This window comes from Lates calcarifer, linkage group LG2 (assembly GCF_001640805.2).
Source record: "Lates calcarifer isolate ASB-BC8 linkage group LG2, TLL_Latcal_v3, whole genome shotgun sequence".
NCBI lineage: Eukaryota > Metazoa > Chordata > Actinopteri > Centropomidae > Lates > Lates calcarifer.
The window spans coordinates 23,547,883-23,572,577 of record NC_066834.1 but is presented as its reverse complement, the minus strand read 5'-3'; the positions used below and the strand labels follow the sequence as shown (position 1 = coordinate 23,572,577).

At 39.8% G+C, this 24,695-nt stretch overlaps 2 protein-coding genes across 3 annotated transcripts in view; one reads left to right on the top strand and one right to left on the bottom strand.

Annotated features, from left to right (window-relative positions):
* Positions 1-2,677, bottom strand: part of igdcc4 (immunoglobulin superfamily, DCC subclass, member 4) — a 47,511-nt gene extending 44,834 nt beyond the window's left edge. The window contains exon 1 of one of the 2 annotated variants that reach the window (XM_051077153.1): positions 2,239-2,677. In XM_051077153.1, the coding sequence (XP_050933110.1) occupies positions 2,239-2,305 (67 nt within the window). In that variant the 5' untranslated portion in view covers positions 2,306-2,677. The remainder of the gene's footprint in view (positions 1-2,238) is intronic. The other variant, XM_018666965.2, reaches the window with a different exon arrangement.
* An 8,823-nt stretch (positions 2,678-11,500) lies between these two features.
* Positions 11,501-19,968, top strand: scamp5b (secretory carrier membrane protein 5b). Its single transcript, XM_051077151.1, has 7 exons — positions 11,501-11,669; positions 12,152-12,214; positions 12,303-12,434; positions 13,990-14,146; positions 15,545-15,646; positions 16,490-16,607; positions 17,014-19,968. The coding sequence occupies exons 2-7, from the start codon at positions 12,208-12,210 to the stop codon at positions 17,191-17,193; spliced, it is 696 nt and encodes a 231-aa protein (XP_050933108.1). The 5' UTR covers positions 11,501-11,669; positions 12,152-12,207; the 3' UTR covers positions 17,194-19,968.
* The last annotated feature ends 4,727 nt before the right edge of the window (positions 19,969-24,695 follow it).

Here is a 24,695-nt window from a genome sequence, read left to right as displayed (position 1 = left end):
AAAACTGTTACTGGTACCAACTTCCAGCGATAAATCTTGCAGTGCAAATAAATCAATTTCCTCTTCACTCTTATCGCAGACAACCCCCATCACAATCGCCATTTACCTGCAAGAGATTTCGTCATCTGGATGTGATCGCCTCCAGTGTGGCACTCACTCTCCTGTCAGGAGGATCTCAAGGGGAGTAATTCCTTATTCTGTCTCTGCTGGAGTCTGCAGGGCATGGTAATCTAACTCTATAGAAATTGTATCCTCTGACCTTCTACTACTATATCAGATGAAGTCAAGGAGGCATACCCCTAGTTGCCTTCCTTTTAAGGCCTTTATTTGCATAATAGAACAATGAATAATGAAACTTATGTGAGAAAATTACACTATATCTCAGAGTGAGGTGGTGTCTACCTGAATGTGCTTAAGTGCTTTAGAGTTTCTGATACATTCATTTCGCCATGCCTGACTTTTCACCACCACACCAACCCGTGCACAATATTGCTTTATTTCCCATCTCTGTTGGTAGCAATCACTGCAGCGCATGACATACTAGAGATGAGGCAGCAGCATATCTGTGGAGCTGGCAAGCCCCAGGCACAAGAGAGGGATAAAATTCTAAATTAAAAACTTTTAATAGCACAGCTACTGTATTTGCTAAACACAGCCACACAACAATGTTGAAATATATATTACAGATAGGATGTGATGTCCTGCTCCATGGTACTTTGGTAGTTTGGACTACAGCTACAGCTAATGATTACTGTCTCTATCAACTAATCCGCAGATTATCTTTACTGTGTGGACTGACATCCTCCACAATCAATGTGGCATCTTCAGATTCCTTGTTTCACATGACCATGACCACAAACCCCACCGAAAACTAGTATATCTCGAACAAAACAGCAAATCCTCACATTTCTGAAGCTGTAGCCAGATAATGTTTGGCATTGTTGCTTGAAAAATGACTCAAACGATTCATCAGTTATCAAAACAGCTGCTGATTCAAACTGAAGCTGCATATCCTACCTATCCTACCATTTTCCCAGCCTGAATATGAATGCTACCTCAAGTCTCAGTCCAAAGATGAGAAATCTCAAAGCCTCAATATGAGAGTTTACCACAGTTTACACAATCTGATAACAGCTGGTTATAATTCACCACTGTTTCACTCCTTTTAAACCCTGAACCAAAGATAATATGTGTAATATGCTGCTGGAAATTGGTCTGGTCTGCTTCACCACACCACTATTACTTCTCTTAGTTCTTCACCTGTAGCTTGTTTCAGTGCTTTCATGCAGAAATGTCCTTGAATGTCAATCCACGGGACAAAACATAATGTATATGCATGTCCTATAGGAGTCCATCATTAAATAGTTTGAATGAAAGAAATGAATGGCAGATTCGCACTTTTAAATAACCTCGTTTCCTGACCCTGAAGAGCATTTAACTGTGTAACCCTCACTGATAGTCTGCACAGGTCTTTGTCATGTAAATCCTGTGGCCAGTCCCTCACCCACTCGTCCTCGCCTGTGTGGGCAGACTTTCACTCTCCAACCAGCCTGCTTCCATTCTCAGGAGCTACTGTGCATCTTTTCACCATCACCACACACATTCTTCTGCAAGTGTTTGCAGATCATGTCTTTATAAAGAAGCTCCCTTCGGCTTTTCACACATTCTCTCTCTCAACTTTATGAGCCAGTGGCTTAAACCAGACGTCCCATGCGCACAGTGAGAAAAAGTTGACTTTTTTTTTTTTGGCAAAGCATTCAACACATTTTAAAACTGGGCTGATTCCAGGTCGGCTCCACTCTTATTAAACACCACGACAATGCGAGACCACACGTCCACGTACTGAGCCCCATCCTCTGTTTGATCCCGTCAAACTTCCCCCCGCTGTCGGTTCAAAACCCTCTGGCCGCCCTGTGGCAACATTCAGGGCTGCTCCTTTGGGCAATGTGCTGCAACTTCGCAGCGCCAGAGCCTCTCGGGGCGTCCTGACAGAGACACCCGTGAAGTAACAATACACCACTACCTCCTAAGGCCACATGAGGTGAACGGAGAATAGTACGGAGAGGCATAGGTAAGGACCGTGCAAGGTGCAAATTCACCGGGTAGCTCTCTCTCCTATCTTTTATCACAGCCCACTTATGTTCTGAGTAACTGCACTTTAGTGTAATATGAGTGGCCCGCTGCCTCACACATGCACTCCACTGAAAAACCTACAAATGATTTAAGTGAGCGCTTTACCTTGCTTGGATGGACCACAAAACAGCGAAAGAAGACAGAACAGCCAAATTGTACTCTCCACCGCCATGTACAGCCTTTGATTTCCACCAGTGGGGTAGCAGCGTGCGTCTATACAACCAGCTATACCGTTATAGCGACATGCATATGTTGGAATCCGCTTTTGTCTCCGCCGGTGCGTAAAAGAGTCTCTGTGAATGTTTTTGGTCTCTTTGGTCAACAGTCCCCTGGCTTTCCTAACAATAAGGTTGCATTAGTCGGGGGAGAGCCGTCGTGTCTCTCGGCGCTCCAACGCCATGTTGCGAACGAATGTTAAGTGTGTGTTCGCTGCTGGTCCACACACACACACACACACACAGCCACACACACACACGCATGGACGCACACGTGCGCGCGCACATACGCGCACACGCACGTTCACCAGACACTGGCTGGCTGGTTAGTCGTCGCTGGAGTCCTGAAAAGCTGTCGGTGATTCTAACACACCCCTTCCTCTTCCTTTTTTTTTTTTTTTTTTTTTTTTTTGTGTTCAGCCCCATGCCTTTCACTAACACTTGGGGATCAATTCAAAGCCGATACGCCGTAGAAGCACTTAATATCAGATTTGTCAAAAAATATATATATTTTACCCCAGGCGCCCCCTCCGTCTGTCTGGGACGATGAATTCGTTAGGGGTAATGTTTCATTCTCTGCTACAGCAAGACGAAGTGTGGAGAATGGTCTGGCTATCTGTAATGACTGCTAATGTGTTACCCTGAATGAACCCAGTGTTGGGGACACTGCTGATGTTTTATCAGCATCACACATCCAGATACACACGTTTCAGTGAAAACCTTGACTCCCAATCATGCAAAACCAACACTCATTCATTTCCTGTATAATTTTATCAGTTTATCCTTGTATGATTTTAGATTTTTTTCCAATATCTCTGAGTGGGCATGTACCTTTCTTTATGCACACGGATGGACATGTATGCACGGCAGCATGAATGCTTGTGTGTAATAAAGCAGGTCTGGGTAAAAAAAATAAATATAAAAAAAAAGCAGGAGAGGCACATGTGCTCTCTAAGCAAGAGCAAGCAAGAGGAGGAGGATGATGATGATGATGAGGAGGAGGTGGGGATAAGATGGGGGGGGGGGCGTTGGTGGTGTGCATCCCAATCAATCTACCGGCTTGCCTCCTGCACTGAGTGCCGAGGGACCCGCTGACTTTTGCATGCATCCACATAGCAGGAGCCAGCTGGAGCCCAGCCTTCCCAGAGCAGACAAAGACTCGCCTCGTGCAGCACTCTCAGCATCACTGATACCAGCAGCATCCCCACATACACCAGCACACAGAGATAGAGCACAGGAGAGAGAAAGACACAAAGCGATGAGGCTTTAACGAGTCGGATACACAGCAGTTCACATGTGCATCAGAGCTGCTACTTGTTACACTGTAATGAACTGTTCTTTGAAGTTCTAAAGTGCCATATCCACCTTTTGAATTGCTTGTAAGGATGAAAAGAACACCTATTGCAGATTATTAGGGAGTCGTCCTGCATCATTTGAACTTTAGCGTAACATTTATGGTTTTGAATACAGCCTCTTTTTGTTTTTTCCAAAATGGATTCTCAGCATGTAAGAGTAGAATTCTCTGTATATCGCCTACAACGCAGACAAGAAGGACAGACAATCATAGAAGGCGGTAATGAAGGAGTTCCCCTTGGTAATAATAGCTTAGCTAGATTTCTCATCTCAGCGTATTCATTTAATACTGATATAAGATTGATTGAGCCGATGAAATGAAATGGGATGGATGCATGTCCCAGGTGTCTGATTAAAGCAAATGTCTGGCCCTTCGGATTATGTGATTGCATTGGAAAACTAATAGCATTGCTGTGTCCTCTGTGATTGTGGTCAAGCTGTAATTTCCCTGCTTCTCCTTTTTCCTCCCCAGCTGCCGTAAAATAATGAACACAAACTACCAGCTGCTCGCAAATCACTCTACAAAAGCTCTATGATATCAATGCACAAACTATCTACGAGAAATAGCTTGAGTTCAATTTTGCCATAAAATGTTGACACTTCACTATTTGCTAGAGATTTGGCTGTGTGCCTCTATCCATCATACTGTACTGTATGTGTGTGTGCTGCTTACACATACAGCTCATGGTTATTGTAGAAACTGTTAACAAATAAAAGCAGTACAAGTTTGCATTGCAGGGCATAATTATGCAGTGTAAATCTAAGTTTATGTTGCAGTGCCAGACAGTCCAGACAGACAGAAAATTAAACAACTTGTGTCCCGTTAGAACCTCAAAAGCTGATCCGGTGGAGGCTACGACCTGCTCCCAGTTATGTTCTTAATTATGAGTAACCTGATTCCCTTAAACCACAATCCAACTGAACCCCATTGCAGCAACAATTGAAACCCCATCTGCAAACTGTTACCTCCGACAGACACGGCTGGCCCTGCACTCTGGTTGATATGTATTATGAGACTGGTGGCTCTATGACTGAACATTGCTCTCTCATTACAATATTTAAAGCAGTTTTGTACAAGATAAAAACAATGTGCTCTGGGAATTACGGTACAGAACGGTGTTCCAACAGCTTTCTTTTCTCAGTCAAAGAAAGAAAGCCATGGTAGCCAAAGACAGAGTAGGCCAATTGCTGAGAAAATTATTTACACATTTGATGCTCTGCCCACCGAGACCAATTAGAATAGTAAACTTGTCTGGCTTGAGTCAAACAGCAAGAGGTTTTTTTTGTTTCTCTTGGCAACAAGAGGTAGTTTGGTGTTGCTGTTTTTCTTTGAAAACAAATTAGATTTTTCTACTACAGAAAATATTGTAATTGGTTGCTGTGGAGCTGAGCAGCTCCGCGGTGCTCCAGAAAATGTCCATTTTAATAATTGCTGTATTCATGTTCGGTTAAAGATACATTTTTCTTAAAAATACCACATGGGATGAGATTAAATACACTTGAATCCAGTGCACCTACGGTGTTTTAAGAATATTCTTGAATTAGCTGACAAAGAAATACAATCTGCATCCATCAAAACACTGTCACGCTCATTGAGTTAGTCTTTTTTAATTTCAACATTACAGCAAAAGTCAACATTAAAATTCAATTAGTACTGATTACTTTTTTAAAATTTTATTTTAAACCAATTATGCAGCACTAACAGAAACTAAATTACAGTATTAGGGACTTCAAGCAGAACCACACACAAATGAAACTATACCATGAATAGTTTAACTGTGATAACAAGCTTTTCTGGTATCTTTCTATGAGCTAATAGCACATTATGTGTCCTGCCTAATGATGATGACATACTTATTATTCCACCATTATTACCACCATTCATAAAGAACACAAAGACCAGTGCTTAGTGATAAATTCCAGTCATTGCTCTGAAAGATTATCGGTGAAGCTTAATAGATTTTAACATTTGTTTAAGTATCTGGTCTGTAGGGAACATGAACATGAGATCGGATAAGTGTATTTTTCCCTCAGGAATGGTGAATTATAAAGAAATGTATATTGGTGATTTAATTATGAGATTCATTAGCCACACTGTGGGGCAATGATTATAAAGAGCTCATACTGTATGGTATCAAAAATGCTATATATGTGCGTTAAATGTGTTAGATTAATGCACACAGGATGATTATAAACTTTCTAATTTAGTCTAGTGATTTTCAGTCTTTGTTAGAAATTTTTATAAGCTTATGTGTTCTTGTCATGAGTTTGAAAAGAGCATTTCGGTGATTTAAAAAACGAATTTTCATTACTGTTGCCCTCGCAGCAGTGGGTCCTATTGTTTGAGAATCAGTGCTGGATTATACAGCAATCAGTGTGACTGAGTGGCAGTCAGTCAGTGCCACAATTACTGCCCCAGTAAAATATGTTAATGACGGCTAGCTGTCGTTTGGTTTCTTTGGTTCCATTGTTGTTTGGCCTATTAATTAGTAGCCTTTCCATTTCACAAGTATTTATAGGAGTGAGAAAAATGTCCTGTTTTCTGTGGTATTGTTATATAAGCTTGCGAGGATGCTCTTTGACATTAAACCAAAAAATAATTCACAAATATAAACTACAAAAGGACCCACTTTTAGTAATCCAGAAATGACAGCAATTATAATGTGAAAAAAGTATCACCTTTCTTCTTCCCCTCCTTTGTTTGTGTCCTTGTCTCTAGGCCACATGTGTTACAATGGCTGAGTCTGTGAGGTTTGATTATTTGAATTCTGAGTACAGTTGCCTCCATGGTGGCTGTCTTTCATCTGCCTCAAGGTCAGAGACACCTCACTCCATCTGACGGCAGAGCGTCTCCAGAATAGGTAAGGAAATACCACAGACTGACTGACAGACAGAGAGAACAGTGCCCCCAACTGGAGGTGCCGAGGAGTGACCGCTTCAGGCTCAGACACAGGCATGCATCATTCATGTCAACTGTACAAAGGGAGCAATGGTGATCAGAATGCTGAATGAACCCAGTGTACAAAGACAGATATTTTATACAGCCTTTTCTATAACATCCCTCTCATCTGATCTCTTTAACTTTCCTGTATACCACACAATTTCACAACCAACCCTTGTGCTGTTAAAAAATATAATAATCATATATGTTTCCCCTCTCATTTCCAGCTGGGTTTAATCAACTACTGTGAAATGTTTAGTGAACAAACACTGCATGCTACGGTCCATGGTTCATGTTTGGATATGTAAATGAGGTTGGTGTATGATTGCCTTGCCACAATGTTATTCCACCTCCTTCCGCTGGAGGGGTGCCCTCCACATACTTGGCCTGGAGGAAAGCGTCTCCATAGAAACTAAGACAACGGTGGCACATGGGCTTAGAGGGTGACTGGGCAAATGGTTTTTCTTTCGGAGGACAATGACACCGGGGAGCACTGGCACTGGGCCGCAATTGAGAGCATCAAGCAGGGATATTGAGTGTTGAACAACAGACACTTATTTTTACCTCATTTAAAGTGCATTTACTCACCCAGTGATGAGGATAAATAAATGTATTCATGCATTCAATATGAAACAAGTGGACTAACGTGTGTGTGTGCGTGTGCCATTGTAGCACCTGTAGTTTTACTGACAAACTTCTAAATAGGGTAAAGGTGTATAAAATTGAAAACGATATCTAACACTTTCAAATGTAGCTCATGAATTATTGATCAACTTTTTTTATTTGTGGATTAACTGAAGAATAGAGGGAATTTTGATCCAGTTCAATCTAAGCAAAACCATTCACTTCAAGAAATAAGACACCATAACTCTGTGCTTCTGTTGTTCAATAAATGTTGATGCTAAGCTGTTCTCTCACCCTTCATTACTCTCCGTCTTCCCTCTTTTTCCCTCCTGTCCCCCTCATTCTCTCACTGTCTTTCTCGATACTTAATATCCTGCTTTCTATCTATACACCCCATCCAGGATGATGACAAAGCACGCAGCAAAGAGGGCCCAGAAAAGACCCATTGTGTTGCATCAATGGCATGTTGGCAAAGCTCACGGGGGAAATCTGACTTTCCCATTCTAATCTATGCAGAGTGAAGCACTGCTGGTGAGCTGGAGTGGGAGGGAGTAGGTGGGCTCTGTTAATACAGCGTAGGATCATTACTCCCTGAAAGAAGCAGCCCTTGTCCTAATTAGCTTAAAAAGTAGATTCTGAATCAGAATCTCAGCTGAAGATTGCAAAGTGTTAAAGAAAGGATCTCATCTCAATGGTCCTGTCAATGTTGGCCTTGTTGGTTGTAGAGACGAGAGAGGTAGAATGAGAGTGAGTAAGACGGACAAAGAAACAAGAAAGAGAGACCACTTATGGCCAACTCTTCTGTGGACTTCTGTATAAGACATGATGGCCTTAGAACAACCTGTCAGAGGATTGTCTAGACTGAAACTACTTCTGATAAATATTAATGGAGAGAGGAGAGGGAAAATGAGAGAGTGGCGAGAGTGACAGTGTGAGATAAAAGGGGGAGTGAGAAGGGACAGCTTTACCAGCTTTCCATCCTGAGTGGCCTTGATTTGACAGATGGCAATTTTACAGTTGATTAAAGATGTATTCTTTTTATTATCTGTTATAGAGAGTTATACAGTACGGCTTTCATTTTTTCTTGCCTGGGTTACACTGCAATGCACTTAATTCTGGCATCAGGCAGGTGTCCCTCTGCCGGTTCAGACTATACTGTGGTACCTTCGCTGTGCCTTCAATGAGCTGGAATAGTCCAGGATAACCAGGTTGGAAAATGGACGGTAGAATACATGGATGCTCAAAAGCAGTCTGGTTCATGATGAAGCTCCTTGCATTAGCACCTGTAAGAGACACATGACATGAATATTAATCATGTTCCACTGATTGTCCAGAGCCACATCTATTCCTCTAATCAAACAATTACAAATACTTGATGTGTGATTGATGGTGTACTGTTGAAGAGCTCAGTATCTTGTAGAGTGTTACGGTGTTAGTGTGAGTGTAGAAATGCAGTCACACTGACACTGCATTCAAGACATACTATACATTAAATTATTACATCAAATCTTTTAGCTCCAGCAGACCTTCATCAGAATATGAGATTGCTCTTGAAATGACATGGATGACACTGCTTCACTAACAGGTGTGAAATGAAGTGAAGAGACACATTTTGTACTTAGATGCCACTCATGAACTGAATGAAAGAACTGAAACTGACAAAAGGCTTTATATTCAGTGATGTAAACAGAAGTCAAAGTAGTTCATCTTTCAAGTGGTTACTCATCATTCATTTCAAAAGATGTGTTAATGATTACACCCTGGGAAGGCTAATCTATAATACTGGTAATTGCTTTTACTTTGAAAACACTTAAACGTCTCTCCCGCTTGCTTTTGTGCAAATTAATTTAGTAAGTAAACATTAATGTCTAATCATCTTGAGACTATTTTCTGAATAACATCTAATGTCTCTCACACATATACTCAAACTTTCTGCCAGTTCTTTGTTACATTTCATGTCACTTTCATCAAAATCTTAAATTAGAATTTAATTAATCATAGTGTGAATATTTGGTTTCAATGTAAGTAAATGGAAAAAGTGCCTTACTGGTAATAGCAACATTATGGCACATTAATGATATGATAGTAAAGTAAGACATTATCCTCATTATATAATGTTATACTCATATTACTACAGTTACACTGACATATCAACATTATTTATGAGTTTCTACTAATCATTCTGCTCTTGAGCAGGTTGCTTAACCCACTTTTGCTCAGGTTTAACTGTTCAGTGGAAACAGAATGTGGTTGAGTGAAAAATTTGTCTTACAACTACAGTCATGCCAGTCTATTTGCATCAGTTATCTTCGGGCTCAGAAAGTAATTATGACAGAGAACAAAGTTGTTGAGAACTGATTACAATCCAAAATGTCTCCTGCTAGCTCTTGTATCTGTGTAGGAACACCTTGCAGTTACACTTGATTTTATGGTTCAGCTCAGTTATTACAATTTGAATTACTTCATTAGCTCTTATTTATTAGTGAAAAAGAGCCTCTGTGCTTATTTTCACAGATAGTATTACAAAATATTACTAAGTGACTAACTACATGGACTAACTTTACTAACAATTAGTAGTGACATTTACCACTTACAATAATTAACCAGGCAGTTGGTTACTTTTGGAGAAAAGCCCCAGAAAAATGAAATGGAATTGAAATGGTCTCTAATCATCTGACTGAGGTTGATGACACTCATCTGGGCTGATCATAGTGTATCATGTCTGTCATGTTGGCAGAAAATGGTAGTGATAATGTAAATGATCACCAGAGGAAAATCCTTTGCTTTCAGGAGGAAAAATAAGTACAGAGATGTGGCTATTATAACCTTAGTAACAAATCAAATCACAGTATAAATATTATAAACTGGTACACAAGGTGAGGTAAGAGCTCAATACAGTATAAAATATTATGATTTATGTATCAAACATTGTTCGAGCACCACTGAAAGATGCAATGCAAAATTGAAAAATGGTGGGTCTTGACAGTAATTATTTAATGATTCACTGTCAGGGAGAGAAATTCCAACTTATTCTCTGTCAGCAGAATCATGTGGCTCATTTGATAAATGTCATAATAACAATATAAATGTCATAAACTAACCCTGCAGTAATCCTTCAGTCACATCATGAATTACAGTTGAGTCATGCAGAATGTGTGATGGACCGATTCATATACAACTGGTAATCAATACCACATTTATACATTTGCATGCATAGCAATGACAGCTGCATCCTTACTGTATCCATAATAACAACAAATGTCTAATTGGACAATATTAGCATAATCTGCCATTTGTATTTGGCTCCTATATTTGCAAAAGTGCATTGCCATATATATTCCCTTCAGAGAGGCTCACGGCAGTGAAACAGCAACCCCACCTGGCGAGCCTGAGTCCACATAGAGTTTAGGTCAGCAACAAACTCAAGTCTCAGTCTGGGCTGTAGGTGTGGCCAATGACCTGACTGATGGCACTGTATCACATGGAGTGTGTTTTAGCTGAATGTAGAATATAAAGAAAATCACCTCTAGGCTCTCTTCTCTGGGAATCAAGGTCATACTCCCAGTGGTGGAAAGTGAATTCAGATTCTTTACTTAAATACACAACAAAATTATATATACTCACATAATAGATTCTGCAGTGAAATGCTTAATGCAGTGAATGCACAGAAGCATAAGCAACAAAATGCACTTATAGTAAATATACTCATTGTGCAGAATAGCCACTACAAGTATTGTATTATTGGATCATCATTAATAAGGCATTAACATGAAAGTAGGAACTTTTGGGTAATTGTCAGCATCTATAATAATGTAATCTACAACAATGCATTGTATTTTGTAAACCAATAATATGTTTTATATATAATTATTGTAAAATCTTAATCTGAAAAGTAGTATCTAAAGTTGTCAAGTAAAAGTAAGTAGCCTGAAATGGAAATATTCAAGTAAAATATAAGTACCTTAAATTGTCACCAATTACTTCACTAGCGGAAGTATTAAACTATAAAACATCACAGAAATGTACTGTATGTGTTCAATACGTTTATCTTAACCGGTAGACGCATTATATTAGGTTTACTTCCGTCGGTGAGTCGGTTTCAGCACCATGGACAGAGAGCTAAACAGTGATTGGGTCAACAATACAACGTCAAGGATTAGAGTAATCCGCCTATTGGTCTGAATCAAAGTGACAGCAGATTTAAGCACGGTGATTGGTCGAGAGTCAGGCTCGGTAGGATTTATTGCTCTAGTTCTACTGCTCATAAGAAAATATTATTATAGTCTAATAGTTTACGTGTAGATATCGGCCGGGTAGCCGTCATATAGTCTTATTCAACGCGCACCTGAAGCCTTCACTGGACACCAAACAGTGTAAACAGAGAAACGGCTGCTCTGGAGGAGGTAAGCAGATTAGGCTTCCCTTGGAATCCGTAATTCCAGGCTGTGATGGCCAGCTCTCTGTCAAACTGCCTTCGCACATGTAGCCAATATTGCTGGCTCATTTTCATCCATCAAAACGCAGCTTGCATATGATTGCAGCCGGCGTGCGTTCCCAGTCTCCCGGATGTGTGTGTGTGTGTGTGAGAGAGAGAGAGCAATTTTTCTTTTGGTGTTTTCACGAGTGGTTCAAATCTTATCACCATCATTGAGACGTGCCCGGAGGGCTCACATTAAATCCCCCGGCTGAATATCTTAACTTAGCTTATAGCACCTTCTGTTAAACGCCTTTTTTCTCATGACGTACTCGATGTGGTTGGATAATAGTGTGATGAGATGTGCTCCCACACGCATGAGAACAAACTGCAAATTACCACATATACAGGAGCTATAGAAATAAATCACAAAACAACCAAGTCACAGCCTGCAGTTTCTCCCTCTCTTAGGCTCAACAGACTGTAGAAGGAGTGAACCTAAGTCACAAACTTGACACCGTGTCCACATGGCAGGTCAGTTATTACATAGTCATGTCATGGAACAAATATTGCCACGTTCAACCTGCCATATCTAACAGATATATGAAATCATTTGTTGCAGAGCCCAACTTTCCCCCACTGCCTGGATTCATTCCACTCAAGCCATGCTTCTATCAGGACTTTGATGAGATCCCTGAACAGCACCGCAGCATGTGCAAGAAAATGTACCACCTGTGGATGTGTGAGTGGCCTCGTTACATTGTCCTTACATCTAGCTACTACATAAACTGAAATTTCAGCTATGAAACTTTAAACTGACTTTAAACTGCAGAGTCCTCCTGAATTTCCAGTAGAACAGCTCTTAAAGGAAACTGAAATCATCTGAATTCTCCTGGAGGTCCCATAAATTTGTCTTCTCCTCTGCGGTTAGCTCATGATAAGAACAGAGGGGCAATGGTTTACAAGGATCCTTTTAGTCCAAAAAGATTTTTATTTTTATTGGCTGTGACTGTTATATCCTGACTGGTTTATTTGCTAATGAGTCATAGCGCTGACCAGATGGCCTTGGTTTGAGCAGAGCAGTTAACTTTAAAATTGTGTTAAACAATTTTTGCCAGAAGCACTTTCATCAAACTTTATTACACCATAAACAAGCAGTACAATGATGTTTGTGATATTGCTCTGCTCTGGAAGGTCCCTGCCCATCCATGAAGGCATGTAAGGGAGCCAAGGGCGGGGAGAGCAGCAAGAAAAAGCCCAGAGCTGCTGTAGCAGTGATGTAGGTGCTATGACACTAAAACATAGCTGAATAACAGTAAAAGAATAATATGAAAATAATTAAAACAAAAGCTGGGATACTGGTGCAAAATGGCAACTGATTTGCGTCCAATGAGGCAAGTCCAGAAGTGCATCTCCGCTCCAGTATGCCTGCTGTAAAACACAGCCAGTCAGTAAAGCTAAAGATGTTTTCCATCTGGAATTATCATGTACACATATTCAAAAACACATATTTCCCCCTCTGAACTCTGTATCATTACTTTTTTTTCTTTCTGCAGGTGTCCTCTTTTTTGTAATTGATAAACATAAGCAGGTATTCAAAATCCCAATCTGCTTCTGGATGTGCTCTTATTTTCTTTTCCTCTGTAGCAAATCTTCTGTATCAGTCTTTCTTGTGTTTGGATTTGCCATTTGCCATATGTTAGAATGTGCAGGTATTACATGCATGTTGCCTTTTGCACTTCGTCATCACTCAGTCTAATTTTTTTCTCACCCTTTCTTTCTCACTCCATGTGTTAAAATCATTTGAAGAAAAAACAGCATGTTTTTTTTTCTGCCATGCATTTGGGAAACTAAAGTGTTTACTTAATAGCTGTCATGTTGCAGCTGTGTTTAGCTTCATAATTTTCTTGTGAGGCACTCTACATTTTCTCTATAGACCAAAATTTGAAACTGATTGCCCTTCTTTGCTAGTTTAGAGAAGAAATATGGAACCAAAGTGCAGAGCTCCAATTAGAACCAAGTGCAACTTAAGTGGGGTGGGGTGGTGGTGGGGGGTTAGATTCATATTACTGAGAATTAATAGAAAAGAACACACACAAAAAGGCTATTTGGGGACACACAGTTGCACAAGCCATCTTGTGAGTCAAGTATTATAATTACATATTTCACATTATGTTAATGCTGGCTGTCTTCATATCCAATTTTTGTTTTTTTCTCTACATGTGCATGTGTATGTACGTGTACGTGTGTACGTGTACGTGTACGTTTTTTGCACCAGTGCCTAAAATACCTCTGCTATGGTCTTACAGTGAATAGTGCCACACTCGCGGTGAATCTCATTGGCTGCTTTGCTTGGATGTTTGGTGGAGGTGGAGTGACCAACTTTGGACTGGCTATCATCTGGCTCCTCATGTTCACACCCTGCTCTTATGTCTGTTGGTTTAGGCCCATCTACAAGGCCTTCAAGTGAGTGAAACATAATCTCATTATAAAGCTGTGTTTTGTGTAGCTGCATTTTGTTGGCACACTTGTTCAAAGTATAAAGTAACACAGCAATGACATGTTAATATAATGTGTTATACTGATGTATAAGATGTTTGGGGATGAAGTTAAAAGCTGTGTTTGCATATTATATCCACTTTACAGAGGCAATAACTGTGCATCATATACAATATAATATATACTTTGTTATCAAGTAAATATTTCTGGCTTAGTGTTGCATATTGTAATAGTGCCTCTGTGATCATTGGTGCAGGCCTTTGATGGGGTTTTTGGGGCTTGGCCTTTCCCTCTTTATGTATTCACACAGAAAATATGTGTTTGAATCCAGACAGCTACTATATATCATAGGACATTTCCTTCTAATGCCATGTAGGGAACCACTTACATGGAAATGCTGATTTCTCCCCACACTTTGCAATTGAGAGACTCTGTGGGTCTACATCTTTTTTCTCACACCTCCTCTAGAGGCCCCACTGTTTTTTACTGTAGAAAGAAAGGAAAGACTACAAGTGCATCTTATACTGCACATATATTTTGTAAAGAAAATATGTGCCAGCCCACCTCTCCCTGGCACCAACAATGGAAAGGCTACATTGCATTTTCCTCACTATTCACCAACGAAAGCTCTCCAGCACTTGTGAGTTTGCAAGATGTTTCTGAGTCATCTTTATGCTCTGTGTGATGGCACTGTTGTGCAGTCCAGAGCTACTATATAATATATATAATGTGCACTCAGACAGGGTGATGGTCCACTATACACTAATTATGGAATGGTGCTTTGAGATCATTTCACCTCCAGCAGAGACGCTTTAAATGTTCCAACCAGTTCTATCTGGAGACAACAAAGCACCCAGAACATCCTCTCTACCCCTTCACTGAAGGGCAGTGCAATTTCTAAATCCTCAACTGGCATGGATCTCCTAGGCCTATAGGCATATTTCTTGTTCCCTGGCCAGTTTGAAGAGTAAGTTGAAGCCAGTGTGTTGTGTAGAACAGTGGATGAAACCCTGATCTAGGCATCAGCTGGTAGACACATAAGACCTCCCTGGAGGAGAGAGGAAACATAACCGACAGAGGGGTTAAGTAGGAGTGGCACACAGTCGTAGAGGAGGAAGAGAGCTGCTGCCACACTCCGACTCAGCGTTATCACAGAACAGCATCAGGGGAGGATGCTCGCACAGTCAGGCCACCTCTTTGCTGGCAGCACTGTGCACTTGACACCACTTGAAACCAAATTTGGATAACACAAATAAAATGACACAATTGCAATATCCAATGTAAACTAGTGGTAAATATGGGTAAATTTGAGTTTGCAAGTATGAATATATTTTTTTTTACCTTTCTTTGTTCTTCTTTTCACAGGAGTGACAGCTCCTTCAACTTCATGCTGTTCTTTTTTGTGTTCATGGCCCAAGTTGGCATCAGCATCATCCAAAGCATAGGCATCCCTGGATGGGGAGTATGGTAAGAGTCAGAAAATGCACAGAAAATAATTCTCTCAAATTGTTCTTTTCTATGAATTAAATTTTTTTTACACAAAGGAATTTTTTTTATTTCTTTACATGTTGAGTTTGTTGAGTTGAATTTGATTTGGAGAAATGACTCACATAGAGTTCCAACTTGACAGTAAATCAATCTCAGGTAAGTGGCATTACTTGATGAATGACTCACACTCAGAGCGAGTGTGACTCAAGAGCCTCAGTTACTGTTGAAGTTCTTATATATTTCTACCAGTGGATATAAGTGATTAATTCATTGTTATGCAATAAAAATTAACATTAAACATCAGAAATTATTGTAATAAAACCACAAAATCTGCTTTTGAATGAAACACTTTGAGCTCAAGCGATAAGATCAGTCAGGTAGACTGTATTTTTTAAAATACCTTGTTCGCTGCTTTCATTAACATGACAGTGATGGACCATCAGAAATTGCCCTCATATAACATTTATGATAGTCCTGTTATGAGACTTTGGGAGGCCGTTAAATAAAATCCTCAAAATGTCACCTGACTCAGGCTGATGATCAGAAATTAATATTATGACAGCCTCCATAAAGTTTATAAATGTCACCATGTGCAATAAGATATCCTCATGTATGAGCTGTAAAACTTTTAAACTTTATATATCAGTACTTAAAGTCCACAAAATTATTGGCATTTAAAGTCCAGATGCTCAGTGGTAGTATCATGATGAGGAATATGAGACAATTCAATAACACGTGATAACAGTTCATGTTGTGTTCACAGTCTAAAATGAATCAGTTTTTTAAATGACTTTGGTTAATGGTCGTTTCTGTCTTTTTCAGTGGTTGGCTGGCTACTATCTCTTTCTTCAGCTATAATATTTTGATCGCACTGATCATGCTGGTCCCCACTATCATGTTCACTGCTGTGGCCTCGCTCTCTTTCATTGCCCTCACCAGGGTAAGAATTTAACTTTTTAATGTGGAGTGAAGAGTTTTGGGATGTTTTATTCAGGCAGTATTACTGTGTGAATCAATTCAGTATAATTTTCTGTAGCTCCTATGCTGTCTCCTGCCAGATGTCAGATGCTTTTGTATTATGGTGTGGCAGAAACTAATGTGATTAGTCCAGTTTGACACTGATTAATTTTTGCTCATATCAGTACACCAGCATTGTTAAGTTTATAGCTGTAAATGTCAGACTTAATGATTCAAACTGCTTATAGCGCTGTTCATATAGGTCTAATTAGAAAGACTTACTGATGAGAAAATATCTATGTGATACTATGAACTAAAGTAATTAAAAACACTTACCTCCCACCCATAATGGTTTGTTGATAATAACTTGTGATCCCATCATGTCGCAGATCCATAATTTCTACCGTGGCAGTGGGGCCAGTATGTCCAAAGCTCAGGAGGAATGGACCACAGGAGCGTGGAAGAACCCTCACGTCCAGGCAGCAGCCCAGGAGGCCGCCATGGGGGCAGCTGCTGGAGCCATGCAGAATCAGTACTCCAGCCCACAATACAACGATAACCAGATGTAGATGTGTGAGAGGTGTCAAAGACATGAGGTGACAGTTATGCCAAAGTTTGAGCGACAGGGATAGGAAGATCTTACCAGGTCCCACTGTTTATTAATTGGTTAAGAAATATTTCAGGAAAAAAAGAAGAAAAAAACAGCTGGCATATTTCAACATGTTTACTTTTTACATTCTGGTTACATCACTGATTCAGCAGAATTGTCAGTGAGTTCAAATAATCTCATAATTTGGCAAACAAATATCTCAGTGAGACATTGGTTTTCATCTTCCTGTGTTAAAGGGCATGTTAATTATTTGTAGCATTTTGTATTATTTCTTATGTCTTTTTTTCCTGTTTAAGAAGTTGAAATGTAATTAGTATTGAATGTGTATTACTTTAGCAGCTCTAGTATGAGAGCTGTGTGCTTTGTGTTGACCTGCAGTCCAGACAGTTTTTACAAAGAAAAGATCTTTTTTTTTCTTCAAAAATACAAAAATGACGAACAATAACCTTTGCTGTGATAAAGATTTGATTATTTAGTATTTATTAATTGATTTATAAATGTACAGTTAAAATGATAAATGACATAGGATGTGATATTTTGGGATTTCCTTAATTCCAAACTCAAGGGTAAACCAAAGATTCACTGCAATTTTGTAACTTTATTTTAAATTATGCTGCTGACCTCAGCTGTGTTTCATCATGTTTCTATGCAGTTTATCAATGATTGCACTGTGAAATGAAAGAATGTTGCAATGTATAAAATGAAGTCTGTCTCTGTTACAATAAGAAACAGTGTGATTGCAAGTCTTCAGTTTGAAATTTAAATAGAAGCAGGAAATTTAATCTGACTTGAAGCTGCCTCTTTGATGTACCTGAAGCTTCCTGTTGACATGTCTACCTTATACTGAAAACATCAGGTTTAATTCACAGAAGAATTGACTGATTTGATTACTTCTATGTAAATTAGAAAAAACAAAAGGAAAACAACAACAAAAAAGTGAAGCACCATACACATATGCTGTAGGCAGTTTACTTTAGAAATTAGAAACGTTTTGTGTCCAATTAGGATGTGCTCTTTTATAAACTGTGCTGTCAAATGCAGAGTTTTAAAGACAACTTTTTCTGCTGCTGTATGGCTGTTTGACCACAGAGAGGTGCTGATGGTTTTAGTTTGAAATAAAAAGCTCCAACATGTGCAGATTACCTTCATTCATCCTTCACAGATCAGAGTCTGCATTTGTGGTAGTTCCTTCTATTTTCAGTTCCTCTCTTTTTGTCTGTCTCTCTCTCTTTATGTCACTTGTTCCTCTGTCTCCCACCGCATCGCGTGCAAATGAGGGCTATGGAAATCAAGGTAATCACTAAACACCCACTCACAGCAACAAATACAAAGTATTGTGTTATTTTGGGAGGCGTGTGCTCTATTTTAGCAGTAATCACGTTGACACAGTTACATACGTGGTCATTTGGAGAGGCTGCCTCGTACAGCGTGCTGAGCAGCTCTAATGGAGAAGCTGGGAGTTGAAAGCCTTGCTCAATGGCACCTCAAGGACAGTTGGTTGTGAACAGTACATCATTGCTCACACAGTCCTCCCAGCAGACCGGGGTTTTGAAATGCAGACATCAAGCTTCTGTTTGACCTTTTGTTTAGCACCATCCACATTTAACATCTGATCCCATATATCACTCTTTTTAAAAAACATAATAATGAACCCATAGAGGGTTTAGTATGGGGTATCATGATGGGTGAATATATACCCAGTTTCCTTTCACTTCAGTTCTGTGTATATCCTCTCACAAATTTCCAATAGATTATTAGAATAGATATTGGAATTGTACGGTATGAAGACACTTTACATATAGTATATTTAACTTGACAGTGATCACCTTCATACTTTGGCTGAGATGACGGGCCTAAATACCTACATTGGAATAAAATGGTAAGAAGAGCTGCTAAGTTTAATATCCACAGACTGCAAATAGTTCCTTACATCATTATCATGCACTTACTCGAGGAGGTTGCTTTGCATTAAGCATATTTATTTCTTATTTGAGTGTTTTGTTATATCTGCCCCATTTAATCAAGACATTGTATTCAATCATTAAAATGTGATTTTAAATTGTTTCCAATACATTACACACAGCAAATGGTTCTGCAGCTACATTTAAACACTGTTAAAATGGGAAATTAAAAAACAGGAGGTGCATTTTTTTCCTTCAGGTGGCAGTATTGGCCCTCTGTAGCTTTCTACCAGTCACACTGTCTTTCCACCAGGGGCACCATATGACCTTTTTTTTCTTCCCATTTGACTATTTATGAAGTCTGTACAAGACCACAAGAAATCTGAGATAGTTAGGGTGATTGATACTACTTGCCTGACCAAAAATTGTATTTTTAAAAGACTTACATGCAGCAAACACAATTTCTGTCTTGACATCCTGTGAGCAGGTGACCATCATAAATTAGATTCAAAATACACTTTAAATGGATTTATCTGTGGATGTCCTCTTCCCTTCTGTCTGCCTCTGCCTGCGTGTTGAGAGTGATAGAATTACTCTGTGGAGAGGGGGATGAAATTATACAGTGATATAGATACCCAGAGGACCCACCAACAGCCACCAACAAACACTGTAATTGCTATACACATGGAAATCTCCTGTGACAAGCTGTGACAGCAAAGACTTTCGCCTTCAGGTAAACAGGAGTGGCTGTCAGCTGCAGAATATATTCATTGATTCATAACAAATCAAGACTGTACAAATGTTTTTTTTTTCTCTTAAAATTATATTCTGACCACTTGCAAAAAAAAAAAAAAAAAAAAAAAAAAAAACATCTACAGGGCACAAAGGGTCACTGAGTGGGCTGATGAGTATGAAAATGATGTGAATCATACGCTAACCAAACTGAATCCTAACCTGACTGAACACCTATGGGGGATTTGGACCAACGGGTTAGACAGTGCTCTCCACCATCATCATAAAAACACCAAATGAGGGAATATCTCTCAGAAGAGTGGTGTTCCATACTTCCAGTAAAGTCCAGAGACTTATAGAATCAATTCTACGGTGCAGCTGGCAACATGTTACAGCTCAACACCTTACTGAGAGACTTTATGTTGTTTTTTCTTTTATTTGTCCTCCATCTGTATATAGCAATGTTTATCTTGTTATCTTCCAATAGCTGCTATGATTCATTTCAGCAGAAGAACACAAACTGGTGTATTATCACCTTTCAACTTCATAGACAGGTACCGAGCCCTTGTGTTCTCATCCACCTGATCATTCGAAGTCCAATATTCACTTGCCTTTTTGCTCTTTGACTCTGCCAACTCCCAAGGGAAATATCCGCTGCTAAATGTTCCACTGTGTTTACCAGCTAGTTGATAACTTTGCCTGTCTGCTGTTTGGTGCTATCTTAGAGCTTATTAATGGAAAAAAGATGCTGCATCTGGAGACTAACAAAAAAATAAAGTTGCAGACCTCAAAACCAAAACAATGAGCTAAAAGGAATCAAATACTACATAGTCAATTATAATAGTCACAGTGATTTTTTTTTTTTTAACTACCAACAACCCATTTAACTACGAGTTATTTCATCCATTATTCATATGAAAATATGCATAAAAGCAGCTTTAAATCATCTATATAAGACATATTAGTTGAATTTTGGAAAGTGAATTTATTTCAGTCTTTAAGTAATTTCACAAATGTGAGGAAATATGGGCTGTAGCTGAGATAAACTGGAATAAGACGAGCACAAGGCTGCATGACCAGAGGAGAAAAGGCAACGCATTTCTTGTGGGAATCCTTAAAGTGACTGAAAACTGGGACTGAGGTAATTATGACTACATTTACTGCCAAGAAGAATTTTTTGATACGCAACTCTTTCCTCATGATCAGTCACACTGACAGCAGAGAACAGAGAGGTTTTGGGTCCACATAAAGGGCACGGCATGACCTAAAGTTGTCAGAGCACAGAGGGCCTTTTTGTATTATTTCTCAGGAGAGAGTGCCCTTTAATACTGTTAAACACACACGCGCGCACACACACACACAACCATCTGGACAAAGGTGTACAGATGTAGAGTCATGCACTCACAAAGGCATGCATTTATGCTTGTGTATCCCACACAGATACACATGTGCACATGGAGCTGGGTCCCTGCACCCAACGTGTCTCCTATAAAACTGTTCTCTGAGGTCACAGGTCCCCTCAGACATCCTGTGGGTAAAATGCAACATAGTCGAGATGAGGAGAAAGGTTAGGTAATTCACACAGGGTTGAAAGTACAGCTAACTCATTTTCCAGTTTGCATTTTACTATGGAATACACTCCTTTTTTTAGTCTAGGGTAGACAAAGTTGACTAAGACTAATAGTGAGTACATGACAAGAATACAAAACAAATGTTTTGACTGAGTTTACCAAATGACCCACAGAGACAGACTGAAATCAATGTGTGGAAGTGAGTCATTTAACCCTGCCTCTGTGAATGTGCTTCTGCAGCCTGAGGTTTTGCAAACTGGGCGGTTAATGATCAAGCTGGCTTAAAATAGAATAAAAAGTAAAAAGGAATAAAAAAAAAATAATGATGTTCATAATTGTTTGCAAAATCGCCCATTTGCATCTCTGTAAAGCGGTTGCTGTTAATTACGGCCCTTACAGCAAGTGACCCCCAAAAAACCCCTGCCTTTGTGCGAAGACTCATCACACTGCAAGTTGCCATTAGTGACATAACAGCCACAGCAACTAAAATCAAAGAATTTCGCTCAGATCATCAAAAGATTGCTGTGACTTGAAATAGGAATCAGGCTTTTTATCTCATGCAAAAATGAGTGAGCAAGAAAAGATGAAATGTGGTAACATGTCAAATGCTGATCTTATTGCAGCATTACTTGTGATTTTACAGCTTTAAATAATCCTGAATACAGTTTTACTTTGAATTATGTTTTAGTTTACCACAAAACAGTTACACCATATATTAACATAACACGCACTACATTAAGTCCAGTTCTAGAGGGACATATGTTTATATTACCACTAAAGGAATAATTTGACAGTTAATTTGACAGATAAGCTTATTGTTTATCTAAAGCCAGGCAAACTGTTTCCCCTCTGTAGGCTAAGCTAAGCTAACTAGCTGCTGGCTGTAGTTTATTTTTTACCAGACAGAATACCACTCTCACAACTGTTGTGTTCATCTTCTCAAAGCAAGAAAGCTAGTGAGTGCATTTACCCCCACATGTTGAACTATTCCTTTAACAGTAAAGCGACATTGTCCAACTTTGGAAATACAACAAGAGCGCAGACCCAGCTGGACTTTGATATTTGTGTTGACACAGACTCAAACAAATACACAAATCAGCAGCTCCCAAAAGCTATTGGCATCATGCAGCAAAAATTCCCACCCTAGATCATCTTTGCATGTGCATTATGAGAGGAATCAGAGCATCCAGCCAGCTACTAAGGAGGGGTCACCCAGCTGTCTGGAGCAAGGCCATGTTAGTCAGCTACAGCGAGGGAGTGCTGCTGCCACCAGCCTGTGAAATCACCAATCTGATGATGGGAGTCGTCCCCCTGACAGCGCAGGAAACGGTGACAGTGGAGGTTGGAGAATGAGTCTGGTGAAATATGGGCCTGTCAGAGGGGGAGAGAGGCTGAGCACAGTGGCGCAGGGCCGTCACTCCCCGTGGCTGACTTCATCATTGACACTCCCCATGGAGCCGGTGCAGGGGTGGGTGGTGGAGCAGGGGGTTTTGCGGGGACCCGATTAAGGCTGTAAACCTATCTTCCTTCCACAAGATCTCCTCATTTGTTCCAATTGCCTGGGACAATAAACACGAATATCCCAACTTCAATTTCTACCCTTCAAGGAAGGAAAGCCTTAATGAGAATTTATTGCCCTGTTGTTGTAACCGTGTGGACTCCCAGGGATCCATTTGCATACTCCTTAAAATTGATGAGTGGGGAAAGTGAGGGAAGTAAGTTGTAAGAAAGAATGCTTTTTTTGCAGCAGACACCAAAGACAAGCCAGATGTTTCAGTGATGAGGCAGGCGGTATTTAAACTGTCAAGCAGTGCACTCGAGTGTGTCTTGTGTCTATGACACAAGCTGCTTCTTTGTCTCGTATAACGCCCATCGCTTTCGATGTGGAGTGTTAACACAAGAAGTGAAATGTTTGTTAACTCAGATATATATGATGGTGTCAGCTCTGCATAAAGTGTGCGAAGGATGAGCTATTATCAAAACAAATGAGCCAGCAACTGCAGCTGCATGTAAATCAGAACTCTGTTTTTTCCCTCACTATTCAAATGTCTTCAGCCATTCACTATCTCCCAGCCAGTGGTTTCTCATCTGCCTCTATTCTTCATTTACAAAGCCAGCTTTTCCTCTTACCTTTCCCATGCAGCAATGTGTTTATCCCTACGGAAATTAAGAATTCTTCACATCTTTATTCATTTAATTAGGTCGCAAAGCAGAGCTAGAGCCAGAAGATGAATTACCTGTGGCCTTGATATTGTGCCATAGAATCTCTACACAGTAGGCTCTGCAGAAATTAGACCTTAAGTCTGGAGGTGGGCTTTTTGGCAATGTCGGCTCACAGACTAGTCCCTATTCTCTCTTTCCACTAAATTCAATTATCCTCACATAAACCTGCTGGAGTGAGGAATGGAGGTCTCAAGTCATGTCTTTTAGAACTGTCCCTTTGTAAGCCAGCTGGTCAAATTAGGGTGGAGTGGTTTGAGTCTTTGTCAATAGTTAGTCTGCTTGCTGGACCAAGAGGGTGTTAGTAAGTTCAGCCCTCTGCTCTAGAAGAACTTATGTTTTTAAGATTATATATAGAAATCTCGCAAATTAGAATGAAAAATCTGAAACTGCCTGAGAGATAGTGCAAACTATTAAATAAAGATGCATGCATTTAGTTAAGCTTAATTAAGCTCTTTCTACATGCAGATTGTGGACACAAAGTGCCCCAGACAAAAAGTCTGATTAAACACAAACAATAATTAGAATTTAAACACAAACACTCTCTCATGATGTGACCTCACCATGAACTAATATGCACACTAGCTGTGGCTAAAAAGGGACAAGGATGGGGAGGGTGCAGTTGGGGTGAGCAAATTACTGAAGCTGAATGTTGTCACGTTGTCATCAGTGTCACTGCAAACTTATGATTATGCACTGCATGAGTGAAATAAATGTCAGATCAACTAAACCGTCTGGTGCACAGGGGAAGAGAAATTGAAAAGCCGAGAAGAGGATAGGAGGAGGAATGCCATTTTGTAATAATATTTTTTGAGGTGAGCAAGGGAGAAATTACACTCGCCAAGCACTATATTAGGAACACCTGTGCACCCACTTCTTCATGCAACTATTCAATCAGCCAATCATATGGCACCAGTAAAACACATATAACCCTGCAGATACAGGTCAGGAGTTTCAGTTAATGTTCACATCAAACATTCGAATGGGAAAAAAAATGTGATCTCAGTGACTTTGACCGTGGCATCATTGTTGGCGCC